Genomic DNA, 16,165 nt, shown 5'->3' on the forward strand with positions numbered 1-16,165 from the left:
GTGCTGCAAGAGCTGTTTTTCTTTTTCCATGGGGCCACAGAGTTACTGAATGCTTCATAAACAATATCCAATGTTGCACCACTATATGATTCTCTACTTAACCAGCAGGAAAGTCAAATTAAGCTTTAACTTGGAATTCCTAGTTTTACTATCCCAGAAGCAGATTGCCTTAAACAAAATGAAAAGAAACAAATCTTACCATGAACCATGGATAGCCAACTAGGCCGTTTAATTTAAGAGTTCCAAACTTCCAATCAATATAAAAGGTAAAATTCACACGTGCAAATGTTCAACAGGCAACACAGATTAAGCAATCATCGCTTCAAATTTGCTTTCATCCTTTCAATAGCCTGCTTCAAAGTATCCTCATCTTTGGCAAAGGTAAATCTCACCAGGTTTTTACCCTCATTTGGGTCTATGTAGAAGACACTTGTCGGTATGGCAACAACACCTACTTTTTCTATAAGATACTCACAAAATGCAATATCATTGTCAAATCCAAATGGAGTGTGATCAACCACTACAAAGTAAGTGCCTGGTGAATCATAGACCTTGAAACCCACAGTTTTCAGACCATCCACCAAAATTTTCTTCTTAGCCCTGTAGTCTTTCAATAGTTCCTCATAATAGGAGTCTGGGGCCTGTAGAGCAGCAACAGATGCCCATTGCATGGGGGTTGATGTTGAAAACGTCAGATATGAATGAGCTTGCCTCACTCCCCACGACAGGTGAGGCGGTGCAATAGCCCAACCAATCTTCCAGCCTGTTACAGAAAATGTCTTTCCCAACGAATTCATTGTGACAGTTCTCTCATACATCCCTGGAAGGGAAGCCATGGAAATGTGCTCTGCCTCAAATGCTAGCTTATCATAGACCTCATCGGTGAAGGCCAAGGCATCATTCTCAATGCAAAGGGAAGCTATAAGTTCTAGCTCCTTTCGAGAAAACATTTTTCCAGTGGGGTTGTGTGGGGTGTTGATGAGAATGGCTCGAGTGTTCTCCGAGAAGACCTCCCTCAGCTCTTTTTCTGGAACAGCAAAGTCGGGTGGCCGTAATGTGACAGTCTTAATTTTTGCATCTGACATAGATAATGTTGCCTGATATGAGTCATAGAAAGGAGAAAACATGATCACTTCATCCCCAGGATTGATTAAACCCAGCATAGTTGCAGCTATGGCTTCTGTGCAGCCAGAAGTGACTGTTACTTCCCTCTCTGGATCAACTGTCAAACCTGTGTCCTTTTTGAATCGCGCAGCCACGGCAGAATTTAGCTGTGGAACACCATAACCCCTTGCATATTGGTTTTTCCCTTCCCTTATTGCCTGAATGGCAGCCTCCTTAACAAATTCAGGGCCATCAAAGTTTGGAAAGCCTTGCCCAAGATTAATAGCCCCATGTTTCAGAGCCAGGATGCTCATCTGTGTAAAGATTGTAGTCTTGAATTTCTCCAAGCGACGGGCAACCTGCAACGAGCATTCACTCTGATAATAAGACAGATTCTCATTGAAAATAATGGATGAATTTTGATTATGCTCCCAACTGGATTGCCAATCTCGCAATACTATGCTACACTTTCAGAAAATCAACAGGGCCTTATCAAAATCACAAAAAGCAAACCCAATCGCTCTTATCAGTTAAAATATTCTCCTGTTTGTTACAAATAAAAATTTTAAAAAATAAGAATTAATGGGAAAAAAACTTATTATCATCCCCACGGCCAACTTGGCTTATTACCTGCTATTCTGAGAAGAGGCTGGCCACAAAAGGATTCTTCTATTGGCCAAAACTTCGGAAAAACAACACACGTGGTACAAGTGGAGAGATTTACACCATGCTCAAAGACTAAGTGGAGCAGAGCTGACAAACCAATCCTTCTAGAATTATGCAAAATGATCCCCAAAAGTTGTTGCTTCAAATTCCATCTTCAGGATTCGGGAATGCATTGGAGGGACTGGAAGTGGAGTAATGGGAAGTTCTTCACCTATCACACAACGAACTTATACAATAGAGCGAGACTCGAGATCCCTATCCTTAAATAAGAAGTGATGGACCGGTGACTTTAGGACCGGTTGCTAAAGAGATGCAAGACTCTCTGGAAGGCCCGGAACCTGTTTAAATACAAAGCTTTGGGCTGGTTGGTGCGCAATCAAGGTTTCTTCAATGTCAAAAAGAAGAAACAAGGGGGCATGTTTTATGGAAGTGTCCAATTGACCCTCTGGGCATGATTTCAAGCAGAATACAGTTACATGCTCACAACCTCCCTAGCTTGGAGAGGACCTCTCCTAGGGGATGCTTGGATGATCCGGGACTCCTGCAAAGAGATATTGAATATGATGCGACTGTCTGCTATTGCTTTCCTTGGGAAAAGGTGGTTCCCAGCAACCTTTCAAAGAAACAATTCCTGAATCCCACCTACAATTGGGATAATTGACTGTTCAAAAATAATCTTGCAATCCATGTCAAAGCAGGAATTGATGTGTTCCCAAAGGAGGTAGACTCCCTCCTGTAGAGAAATAGGAGAGGAGACATCGTTTTCACACACACAATGAACTGTGTTTACATACTCTATTAACATCATTTCAAATAATTCATTCAGCTTTGGTTTAAGATACATGCACTATTTTAGCATACTAACAATCTTTTGAGAAAATATCTCAACCACACAGCAAACTAGAAACCAACTAGTTGGAGACAAACTCTCATATCCAACTAGATCTAACAATCTCCCAAGGCCAAAACATTGAAACCGACTTCTTACGTAGGAAAACCCCTACCTCACAATGGCAAATAATAACAACAATCACAAATATGATCACATCAATGTTGCATGAAGCGGGGATGAGGCAGGTGTGTTTTTGGAAACAAAGTGTCATTTAAAAAAAAACTTGGAAGCGTCCTAGAAGCGTGTATTCATTGCATTTATTTTCACAAAAACATCCAAAATGCCAAATTAGTTGCAGAATATATCAAAGCTAGGTTGCACGAAACGGGGAAACGGGTACGAGTTTCCGAAAGGGGAACCGATACGAAACGCGACCTCCCCAAATTTTGGAAACGGGGAAACGCGAATATATATATATATATATATATATATATATATATATATTAGGACATTTAAGAAATATGTGCAATCATAAAGCATGTATAATACATTCTAATTTATTACATTATGATAAAATTGTCAATTATGAATGCATAAACTATAAGTCTCTAAATTTACATCACATTTACTCATGAATGATCACATAATGAAAATAGAAATATCCAAAATCAGCCACGAGAAATTTCTAATTTCTTGTCTCGTGTTTGATTGGGAGTCTCCTCCTACATAGTTGAACGACCTTAGTGCTCTTGATTAAATACAAGTTTCATACCCTAGTACCCTACATGCTCTTCATTATTGGGAGTCTCCCTTGCATAGAGGGCTTGGTTCTCTTGATTAAATACAAGTTCCATACCCTAGTACATGATAAAATCCAATGGAAACATTGCAATCCCCCCAATCTTGAAATCCTAAAAAACAGATAAGTCCGCTGGATTGTGAGTGAGATCTAAAATTCTACTTTCTCCATATGAAATCCAATGAGGGCAAAACCACTCTCAAACATCCTGAGTCATTTCATGGTAATGTTAAAAATTTAAGTAAAAGGATGAAAATGAAAAATAAAGGAGAATATCACTTTTACTTTAAGAATTTAACATTACCATGAACTACATATCAACACTAGGGCAAAAGTTCACTTTTATAACTTTAGACAGGCATCTAAAAGCAACTAGAAGTCACTAGGATAACCTAAACATAAATTAGAAAACAATTTATTTTTTTTTAACACAAGTAAAAAGTTGAAACGTGAGTCATACGGCCCTGAAACGCGTTTTAGGCCATACTGGCCACGTTTCAGTTTCGTGAAACGTGGCAGTACGGCCTGAAATGCATTCAGGGCTGTACCATATGTGTTTCAGTGTTTCGTACCTGTTTCCGTACGGAAACGCCGCCTTGCCCTATGTTTCCTGCAACATAGTATCAAAGCATGTATATTGTACACAAATCAAGATAGAAATGGCATCCACAGTACATTAATGATTAATTATTCAAGCATCAACCATCTAGAATCTAGATTCTGCTCCTCGTCTAGCCTTTGCCTCTACCTCGATTCTTTAGGGATCTTAGTCAACATTGCCCAATTTTGATCAAACTGCCTAATCCAAGCCTTAAAATATGGTAGAAAAAGCTTAACATCACTGGATCAATGATTTTGACTTGGGTGAAGGGTAAATTTTTGCTAAGGCCATGACAAAGGTGTTCTACAATCAACACCACCAACACTAAGGTACATATAGGGCTTGGTGCTCTTGATTGAATGCCAATCACATACCCTCATCTATGATATAATCTAATGAAGTGCCACAATTCCATTAATCCTGAAATCCTAAAAACTATTAAGTTTGAAGAATTTTGAATAGGATATGAAATTCTATTTTCTCCATATGAACTCTAATGAGGTTGGAACCTCTCTCAAACATCCTGAGTCATTTCAAAATCATGTTAAAAATTTAAGTAAAAGGATGAATTTCATCCTCCTACTTTAATAATTTAACATTATCATTAAAAAGGGTCTAGGGAACATCAAGGAAGCACCTTAGGAGTGTCCTGAAAGCCCCACCTTAACCACAGTTAATGAAAAATAAGAATAAAAAAAAAAATATAAAGTTGAGCCGCAGAACCACGCAGGTCTTTCCTCAAACCTTGCGGGCCAGTCCCAAAACCACTCACAAACTGTGACCGAAGAGTGCCGAAACTTGTAGTTACAAGAGGTTTCTAAACAAGAAAGGAAAATGAAACTGAATACAACCACTCAAGTAAAAACTCAAGATTTACGTGGTAAAACCCTGACAGGTGTCAAGGAAACATCCACGGGGCAAAGGATTGGAATTTCTATTCAATCAATAAATGATTCTCCATTGCAATAGTTTGGGTATTCATCAATTTTATATAAGCCTCCTCAGTTACATAACTGTTGTTTCAGTATAAAACTAACTTGTCAATAACTAATACAATTTTACCCAAATTTACATTAATTAGTTGTCAATTTCCAACAAACTCCACCTTGACAACAATTTTCCTGATCCCTTGCCCATGCCCATTATCATCTCTTCTGCAAGCCAAGAGAAGTTAAACACCATCGCAGCTTCTCTATTGTAACTGGCTTTGTGAATATGTCTGCACAATTCTCTCGTGTATGGACCTTTTGAAGAGGTACTTTTCCGCCATCGATCACATGTCTCAAAAAATGATACCTTACATCAATGTGCTTGGTTCTGTTGTGATAAGCAGGATTTGTAGCCAAGTGAATAGCACTCTGACTGTCACAAAGTACATTCACTTTCTCCTGCGTCCTTCCAATCTCATCAAGTAGACCTTTTAACTAGATTGCTTCTTCACTGGCATTTGAAGCAGCTATATATTCTGCTTCAGTAGTGGACAACGCAACTGTTTCTTGAAGCTTTGACATCCAACTAATTGCTCCACCTGCAAGAGTAAAGACATAACCTGTAGTAGATCTTCTTTTGTCCAAATCACCTGCATAATCAACATCTACATATCCATAGATTGATCCTTCACTACCATTAAAGATGATGCAATGGTCACTTGTGCCTCTTAGATATCGAAGCACCCATTTCACTACTCGCCAATGTTCTTCACCTGGATTTGCCATGAACCTGCTGACAACTCCAACTACATGTGAAATGTCAGGTCTTGTAGATACCATCGCATACATTAAGTTGCCTACAACATTTGCATATGGTACATGAGACATATACTGCTTTTCTTCATCAGTTCTAGGACTCAAAACCGAAGAAAGCTTAAAATGGGAAGCTAATGGAACATTAACAGGTTTCACATTGTTGATACAGAGCTTTTCAAGTACTTTCTCCACATACTTCTGTTGTGATAACCAAAGCTTACCATTTTTCCTGTCTCTGTGTATCTCCATGCCCAAGATATGTTTTGCTGCTCCAAGATCCTTCATATCAAACGTCCTAGAGAGCTGACCCTTTAACCTGTTGATCTCTTCCATGCTTTTGCTTGCAATAAGCATATCGTCAACAGACAAAGCTAAGATAATGAATATGCCATTGAAACTCTTGAAGTATACACAATGATCATACTCGCTTCTAATAAAGTTCTGGCTCACCATGAAGGAGTCAAACTTCTTGTACCATTCTCTGGGAGATTGCCTCAAACCATCCAATGATTTCTTGAGCTTGCAAACTAATCTTCTGCTGCGACCTTGTACAAAACCTTATGGTTGTTACATATATAACTCTTCATTCAAATTACCATGTCGAAAAGTTGTTTTAACATTTAACTGTTCTAACTCAAGGTTAAGTAATGTAGTTAGTGCCAACACAATACGAATAGAAACAAGTTTTACAACTGGTGAAAAAATCTCATGAAAGTCGATACCTTCAACCTAAGAATACCCTTTTGCTACCAGTCTCGCCTTATACCTTTCGATACTTCCATCAACTTTCCGTTTTAGTTTGAAGACCCATTTCCATCCAACAACACTTCTCCCTTCAGGAAGTTCTACAAGATCCCAAGTATTGTTCTTGGCTAAGGAATCCATTTCTTCTTCCATAGCTATTTTCCATTTTTCGCTATCCATATCATCTACTGCTTCATGATAACAAGAAGGTTCCCCATCTTCAGTAATCAAAGCAAAAGATGAAGCAGAATCTTCATACCTTTTGGGAGTTTTTCTTTCCCTTGTAGACCTTCTTGAGTGACTGGTCGTTGAACTGGTTCAGAAACTTCAACAGCTTCCTTTGTATCTTCGACACCTTTTTCTCCAGAAGTCTCTTCTTCCTTTTGACTGTCACTGAAAGGTCTAACCTCGAACTGAATTTGTTGATTTGGCGATACATGTCCCTGTTCAATTCTTTCAACATTTGATTTAAAAAGAGAAGATTCATCAAATGTTACATCTCTACTAATGACTATCTTCCACGATGTAGGATCCCACAACCTGTATCCTTTCACCGCATAGTCATACCCAACAAAGACATAACATTTCGATTTTGGATCTAATTTTGAACGTTGATTTTTAGGAATAAGAGCATAAGCATCATAGCCAAATATCCTTAAATGTGAATAATCACAAGATTGACCTGACCAAACTTCTTCAAGAATTTTACATTTACTTGCCATTAAAGGTGATCTGTTAACTAAATAACAAGCAGTGGATACTGCTTTTGCCCACAACTCCTTTTGCAGGTTAGCATTGCTGATCATGCTTCTGGCTCTTTCCATAAGAGTCTGATTCATACGTTCAGCAACACCATTTTGTTGAGGAGTATAAACAGCAGTTTTGTGTCTAACAATTCCTTCATCCTTACAGTATTGTTCAAATTCTATTGAAGTAAATTCACCACCATTGTCAGTTCTTAAACATTTAATTGATTTGCCTATTCTGTTCTCTACCATTGCTTTAAATTGTTTAAAGATATTGAATACATCAACTTTCTTTTTCAAGAGAAAGACCCAAACTTTACGAGAGAAATCATCAATAAACGTTAAAAGATATAGAATACAACAGGAGATGGTCCCCACAGATCAGAATGAATATAGTCTAAAATATCTTTACTATTATGATTTCCAGTTTTAAATCTCTGTTTACACTATTTTCCATACACACAATGTTTACAGAAATCCAACTTCAAAGATTTCAGATCAGGAAGTGATTTACGTTTCATCAGTACCTAAAGACCTTTCTCGCTCATGTGACCCAATCGTTGATGCCATAGGCGATTACCTTCTTCTTTTTCTGACACAATAGTTGCTTCACTGGCATGAGTACTTCCTTTGAGTCTGTAAAGATTTCCAACCTTTTCCGCTTTCATAACATCTAGGGCGCCTTTAGAGACTTTCAGCACTCCATTCTGACCTGTAAACTTATAACCATCCGAATCCAACACTCCCAAAGAAATCAAATTTTTCTTCAATTCAGGTACATGTCTAACACTAGTTAATGTTCTAATTGTGTTATCATACATTTTAATCCTGATATTTCCCATCCCAATAGTCTGACATGATACATTATTACCCACAAACACAGAACTACCATTTACATATTCATATGAAGTAAACCAATTTCTGTGTGGACACATGTGATGAGAAGCACCAGAGTCTAACAGCCAACTTTCTAAACCCTAAAAGACATTACATACAGGTAAAGTGTCATCTATCATACATAATTCTTCAGCAGATAAAACTTTGTCTGTCATACCTGAATCAACCTGATTTGCTTCCTTCTTCGAGTTATCAGACTCTTTTCGTTTCCAACAGTCTTTCCTAAGGTGTCCAATTTTGTTGCAATGCCAACATTTTGCCTTACACTTCTTTCCCTTTGATTTAGATCTGGAAGACCCCCTTGTTTTTTCTCCTCTTTCCTTTGACCGTCCTCTAGCTATCATGGCTTCTGGTGCAGCTGTTTCAGTACTGGATTTCCTTCGTACTTCTTCAGACAAGAGAGCTCCCACAACTGATTCAAATTTCAAAGAATCAGCGGTGCTCCAACTGATTAAATTTACGAAGTGGTCCCATGACTCGGGCAGAGAACACAACAAGGTTATAGCTTTGTCTTCCTCCTGAATTTTAACTTCCATCTAATAATTGGCATATAAGTGTATTAAAAACATTTAAATGCTCTGCAACTTTTGAACCCTCCTTCATTCGAAGACTGTACAATTGTCTTTTCAAATAAATTTTATTGGTTAACGACTTTGTCATATATAGTTTTTCCAGTTTTTCCCATAAGCCTGAAGCTATACTCTCTTCAACAATGTTGAAGAGAACTTCATCCACCAGGCATAACCTGATGGTACTGAGAGCTCGGGCATCCAAGTCCTCCCAGTCCGAATCTTTCATGCTAGCAAGTTTCTTATTTGCCCCGTCCAAAGCTTTGTGCAACCCTTGTTACACCAGCAAATCCCTAACTTTCAGTTTCCAAAGAGCAAAGTTGTTCTTGCCGGTGAATTTCTCCACCTCGAACTTTGCATTCGTCATCTTGGCCATTTCTTTCCTCCTAGGGTTTCAGTCTTTCAACTAAGGTTTCTTAAAAAAAAAAATTGATTGTCTTCTTCCAAAAAAGGGTTTTCCAATTTTTTTTTTCTACTTCAATTTTTGGAAAAATTTCACAAATTCCCCAACAAAAATTCAAAATTTTACTTTCCCAATTTTTTTTCAAATTGACTTAGAAAACCTACAACATCTTTCTGAAAATTCCTTTTGTTTAATTTCAGTTTCCTGAAAGAAAAAATCTTTGTTCTTCGATTTAAAGAAACCCTTTAACAAACCCTGAATTTATTCAACAAATTTTGCAAAAAAAAATACCCGGCCTTCCAAGATGATCAGGCAGAGGGTCCTCTTCGACGGGTAGTTTTCATGCAGCTTTCACCAGCATCTTCCTTCTTGCAAACTGGTTTACACGCATACGGCACTCTGGCTTCTTCGACCAGCACGCAGAGGCACTCTGAGTCTTCACGCAATCTTCACACCCTCAACCAACATGCAGAGAACAGCTCGACGGGTCTGGTCCAGGCATAGGCAAAGATCAGAGAGCAAGCTCTGGCTTCACACAGGCTACGCTACTTCCTCGACAGATGGCAACGGGCAGCAAATGCTACAGGCACACCAGGCACACACAGAGCAAGATGGTGGTCCACACTGGGCTCCTTGCTCCGGTTCTAGACAGGGCGTTGGTTACACGCAACTCCTCGACGGTTTGCCACATGCAGAAGACAGAAATGGGCCTCCACGTAGGTGTTGGACAGTGGCGTGCAAGAACTGAATAGGGCCTCTTCGCTCCACGCAACGACGGCTCTTCCTCTGGTCCACAACGGGCAGGTTTTCACGCAGTGTCTCAGCAATCAAGCAAAGGGTCCACGCAGTTCTCAGAGGGGCCTCTGGCTTCCTCGACGAATGTTGCTACACGCAGGCCTTGTTGCCACACGCACGCAGTTCTTCTACTCTGGCAGCAGGAGCTTCCTCGACGGATGTGGCAGCTCTGGCTTCACTGCAAACGCTTCCAAAGAAGCCACACGATCACGCAGTTTCTTTCACCACGCCTCCAAAAAAAACCACGCATGGTTTTACGCAGCCTTTTTTTTCACAAGCATTCACCTCCAAACTCAACTCAACCGCTCTGATACCATTTGTAGTTACAAGAGGTTACTAAACAAGAAAGAAAAATGAAACTGAATATAACCACACAAGTAAAAACTCAAGATTTACGTGGTAAAACCCTGACAGGGTGTCAAGGAAACATCCACGGGACAGGGGATTGGAATTTATATTCAATCAATAAATGATTCTCCATTACAATAGTTCGGGTATTCATCAGTTTTATACGAGCCTCCTCAGTTACATAGCTGATGTTTTGGTATAAAACTAACTTGTCAATAAATGATACAATTTTACCCAAATTTACATTAATTAGTTGTCAATTTCCAACAAAACCGTGATTCAGGCCTATGGAACCGTCACAATTCTGATTTTCAAAACCGCGTTTGCCCACCGTTCCACATGGGACGTGAATCCGGCTTCTAAACCGGGGGAGGGGGCCATTCCTACAACACTGTATCACACATAAAACAAGTATAAGTTATAGATTCCAACACCTACCCCTTGGAGTACATGCCCATGTATTAGCCTCCCTAACTTTCATAGGAAGAGGATCTTCATGCAACTCGTATGTCTCTCCATTGTAACTCTTATGTCTTTCTACTGTGAATCTGGAGCATATTTGAAGTAATATAAGTCGCATTTGTGGGGAAAGAAAAAGCATCTTATATTTTTCATTTACTTAAGCAAATAACATTAGTAGAAAATAGCTCTCTACAACAGAAAACAGATAGTGGAAAAAAGATATTTGATATGAGCATTTGTAAGATAGAAATTTATAGCAAAAAGGTATGTGGAATTATAATTCTGATTGAGCCGAGAGGCTTATTCTACAACCCAGTATAATGTGTAAAGAATCAGGACGTCCATCCATCATCAAAGTTGAAATTTTGCTTAAATCGGCCAAATATATAAATATATATATATACAAAACATTTAAATAATATTAGCTCATAAAAAATTTGCATGTGAAAAAATTGGATCCCTCTCAATTCATATTAGATCCATATTTAAATAGATTTATGCTGGTTTAACCTCAACACAATCAATGAGAAACAAATTCCATTACCACTTACAAATAAATACCTCTTTCCACACCTGTCATCAATATGCCTATTGCTCCCATTACAGTATAACTATCCCTTTTCAACACCTAAAAGATAGAATTAGAGATTATTTGGAAGTGCATCTTATAAATAATAACAGTAATTCTAAATCTCTGCCATTTTGACAAGTGCAATATGTCTGGACTCTGGATCCTCCTGATAAGGACAGAAAGAAAGTAATTCTGGCCAAGCATGTCAGTTGAGCTATGTTTTGGATAACAACCATAAATACCAAACATGTGAGATATTTATTTACAATTTGATCAATCAACTAAATCTTTTACCTCCAGTGAATATATTCAGATTATGAGGTCAAAGGAGTGGTTTGGTGAACAATTTGTTTCCCCAGCTGCATGGGTTCAAGTCTCTGGAAAAATGTTATAACTGATATATTTGTGGCATTTATGAAATAGTTGTATCTGGTGTAATAGTGGCAGCCAATCTTTGAAGTTACCAATCTCTCCATAAATTCATGTTCCGGTTTATATATATATAATCTAACTTACAGACGAAACAGAGTTTTTCACCTGAATCCACCAAAATAATTTCAAGAAATAATGCATTTTTTTGTTGTTGTTTAAAGTATATTTTTGAATGCATAAATGGATTCAGCACCCTGAAAAACCCCATGGGGCACTCGAATTCTATAGATTAAGCAACTTAAACTCAACTTTTTAAATTAACCAGGACAATGTCGTAAAAAAAGTCATTTCGTCTATAAATTAACCAAAAAAATGTTGTAAAAAAAGTCTTTTCGTCTATAAATTAAACTACATCTATATATACAGAACAAGTACATTATGTTAAAAAGTGACTATAATGATCACTTTTATAAATTTGAAAATGCATAAACATTAACTAACTGTAGAGTTTGTTTGTTTTAGCCGTGGACTCATTTATTCCATATTCAAAGCTTGATTTTGGGCATCAACTTAGACATGCTTTTGAAGTCAGAAGAGAGTACTCCTAAGAGAGAACAAAAAATGAATATGATATGACGGAATAGTGAGAACTTGTCAAGACTGAAACTCTTCGAAATTAACTTAGAGCAAAAGACACTGGAGATATCAAGGTTGATTTAGAGCCAATTGAATTTTAAGAAAAAAAATTCAAATATGCTGTACTATAATATTTCCAGATTGGAGGAATAATAGAGGTAGGATATTAATAATAACATTGGAATCTTTAACCAAATAATTGATACCGATGACAGATATTGATGCTGACAACAGAAAAGAAAACCCAACACCTTGTAGATGCAATTTTGAAAGTCTGAGTGGATATTGTTATCCAAGTAGTTACAACAATACATATTCCTGTATCTTAGATGGTCAACCAGGCATGCACTATTTTTAAATCGGACTCCTTGTGCAAAGGCAAGCTATCTTCGATAAAAGCGATGGTTACTAAGGAAAGCAAAATAGTAAAGTCTATTAGAAATAGCAGGTTAAATTAATCCTCTATGGGGCCTTGGTAATTCCCATTACAAGAGATACTTAGACCCACAAAAACCATGCTTGCCACTAATTTCATCACTTTATGATAAGATACAGAAGAAAAAAATCCTCTATAAGGATAGAAAAGAAATGAGGGTATATGTACAATTATGATGACAAGAATAAGATCAAATATAAGTAATTGCAATTTGCAACTATTGAAAGAATGCATCTTTATCTCGTATGAAAACTGGAGATTTGAAAATAATGCAATACTTATAAGCATATGGTGTAGGTGTTTAGTGGATTCGTAAAAGTTTAAGGATAACAACACAAGATTTCCATATCGGCATGGCTGCAATATATGGTACTGAAACACCTAAATTGCAGTGATTGTAACATTGATCTTGGGACAAACTTCATCCTGGAGCTAACCTATAGAAAGAAAATAAACAGATTACAGTTAAAGGGGATCAATGATCTTGTATATGTTTAAAATTCATTAGAGTTGCTTAGTTGCAACATTCCAAAGGATCCTTCTAATATTATAGTCATCCATATACTGAAAACTTTGGAATGACAACTTCGGTGACCAAGTCTGCTTTATGGCCTTCATTGAAACCTCCAGAAGCCTAAAACCAAGATCTTCTTGGCAATTCAAAAGGCAGAACAGTGGTCTTTCAAAGTACATCTCTTCCAGCTTAGCTGATCGTAGCTCTTGCAGATATAATAAAAGAGCAAAATAGGTGCAGAAAATTGTAATCAACCATATGCTGAAAACTTTGGAATGACCACTTAGATGTTGGGAAAGAGATTGCCCAAGTCTGTTTTATAGCCTTCATTGTAGCCTTCAGAAGAGTAAAACCAAGAGCTTCCCAGCATTGCGAAAAGTAGAACCTTTCCAGTTTAGGTGATTGTAGCTGTTGTAAATAGAATAACTGTGCAAAATAAGTGCAAAAGTTTAAATTGTTTTGCAAAATCTAGGGTTTGTACTTCAAAATATAGTGTAACAATACTCATGCACATTGACATAGCACCATGATGAATTGTTATTCAACAATTGGATCACTTAAAGTTCAGTTCAAGCTCATGAAAGCATTGAGGTTAATTTTGTCTTGCATCGGCAGCCCCACATACATGCATTGAACCTTATCACAAATGCACACCAGATATCTGTGCAACTTTCAGAACAACAAGGACTAAATTAACAAAGGTGGTTTTCTGATAATTGCATTACTATCCGATGGCTGATTTATTTATATAGTGAAAGAGAAGCAATGGAATATAAGAGATATCTGATATAAAGTTGCGGTCAAAAGCATTTGATGCATTTGAAACTCAATTCAATAAGCAGATTTGTCTTCTCTCAGGATGTGCGGAGGTTGAGAAGGCTTGACTAATGGGATTTTACCATTCAAAAGAGTGTTCCAGAGGCACATTCAACTTTTTGGAGATTATTCAGAGAAATCCCCGGGTCATTCGGATGTGCACAATCTCATTTCAAGTGACCTATCAACATTCCCCTCGCCCCAACCCCTTTTCAAATACATTTCAGGTTCTCCCTAGACCTCTTGTGAGAACTTCCCCTTTCGACTACACCATGTTAAAACATGGCCACCAAGCTCTAAGAGAAAAGAACTTAAACACTCAATTCTTTTAGTATTTTGTAAAACAGAGTAATCCATATCCAGCTATCAAGAAATGCAGCCACTTAGCTGGTTGAAGGGGTAACCATAGTAAGCTCATACAAGATAGCTAGTTGAAGGGGTAACCATAGTAAGCTCATACAAGATAGCTAGTTGAAGGGCCAACCATGATAAATCCATATAACACAGAATCAACAACATTAAACGCATATGATCTGTGTATATGATTTCCTTACTAAATAAGGGAAAACAGAAAAAATAACAGGAGATCAATCTCAACCATACTTAATCCAAAAACTCCTAGCTAAATACGCTCAAAATTTGACATATAATCCTTCCATAACCCACGAATTATTTAGACCAATTAATGAAGCTGTTGGAACCCACTTGAAAATTAATCAAAACTAGCACTGCAAATCCAACCCAGAAACACACGCATCAAAATACCTGCAATGGAGGGGGCTCTTGGGCCTTGACTGCCGCTTGCTCGCTGCTAGCAGTAGATACAGAAGAAGCCATGATTGTGCGAACCCAAGGTTTGTTCAGTCTGCAGATGTGTGGCTTGTGTTTGAGGCCTTCATAGAGTGCCAAGGGCGGAGAAGGGATAATAGACTCCTTAAGTGCAACCCCCCTGGACGGCATCTGTCCAACTCTGAATCCTTTTAACAGGAACTTCGGCAAGATGGTCATGGAATACTAGGAATAATGAGGCATAGAATTAGACCAAAGTTTTTCGGATCTTCCAGATTTGCCTAGGCCTCGGTCTTCGAGATTTTTGGGTTTTTATTAAAGAGGGGAAAAAGTTTATATTATTTGGGTTCTGAGTTTACATTTTTGAGACAATCTCTAAGCTCATTTTGAGTTTTTTTTTGGTAAAAAATAAAGTATGTCTCATGAATTGGTCATGACGTTATTTACGAAGCAATCAAAAATACTATTTTATTTTTTAAAGAAGGGAAAAAGTTTATATTATTTAGGTTCTGTCTCATGAATTGGTCATGACGTTATTTACGAAGCAATCAAAAATACTATTTTATTTTTTAAAGAAGGGAAAAAGTTTATATTATTTAGGTTCTGAGATCACATTTTTGAGACAATCTCTAAGGTCATTTTGGGTTTTTTTTTTTTTTTAACATTATTTACGAATTATCAAGATACTAATTTAATGGTAAAAATAATAATGTGTAATTTTTTTTAAAATAAAATTTTACTATTATATAACATATTAATCATCAAAAATATTTTAGGTGGTTGGGAGAATTTAATAATAATTTTTTTACCTGATTTGATTTGAGTGGCATCATAACTCATGACTATGTTGTAATATGTTGAAAATGTACGATCCATAAATTAAGCTGAAGCTGGTTTCCTCGAAGGTTTCAAAATATTGAACTCGATCTAATAAAATATTAATCATCGAAAACTAGCTACTTAAACATATTAACTAAATAATTTTTGTGATTAATAATGGGAAAATAATTAGATAATTTTTGTAGTAAATAATTAGTAAAAATAATATTATGTAATATTTTTTTGAAAAATGAAATTTCATTATTATACAAAATATTAATCATCGAGAACTAGCTACCTAAGAACTATTAACTAAATAATTTTTATGCTTAATAATTAGATAATTTTTGTAAATAATTGGAATTAGATCATTTTTGTAAATAATTGGAAAATAAGTAAAGACAAAATTTTATAATGCCTATTTATCTTAAAGCTTAAAAATCTAGATTAATTTTATTACTTCATGTAAAATGTTTGATAATATCTTTAATGATTTTATAT

The 16,165-nt window shown here is 36.9% G+C and overlaps 1 protein-coding gene across 1 annotated transcript; it reads right to left on the reverse strand.

Annotated features, from left to right (window-relative positions):
- Positions 1-195: 195 nt before the first annotated feature.
- Positions 196-15,178, reverse strand: LOC149148036 (uncharacterized). Its single transcript, XM_089442463.1, has 2 exons — positions 14,822-15,178; positions 196-1,463 (listed from the first exon to the last, which is right to left on the reverse strand). The coding sequence occupies exons 1-2, from the start codon at positions 15,062-15,064 to the stop codon at positions 315-317; spliced, it is 1,392 nt and encodes a 463-aa protein (XP_089298589.1). The 5' UTR covers positions 15,065-15,178; the 3' UTR covers positions 196-314.
- Positions 15,179-16,165: the final 987 nt, after the last annotated feature.

Source organism: Pinus tabuliformis, chromosome 9 (assembly GCF_031772625.1).
Source record: "Pinus tabuliformis cultivar Carrire ecotype Pingquan chromosome 9, CPIR1, whole genome shotgun sequence".
NCBI lineage: Eukaryota > Viridiplantae > Streptophyta > Pinopsida > Pinales > Pinaceae > Pinus > Pinus tabuliformis.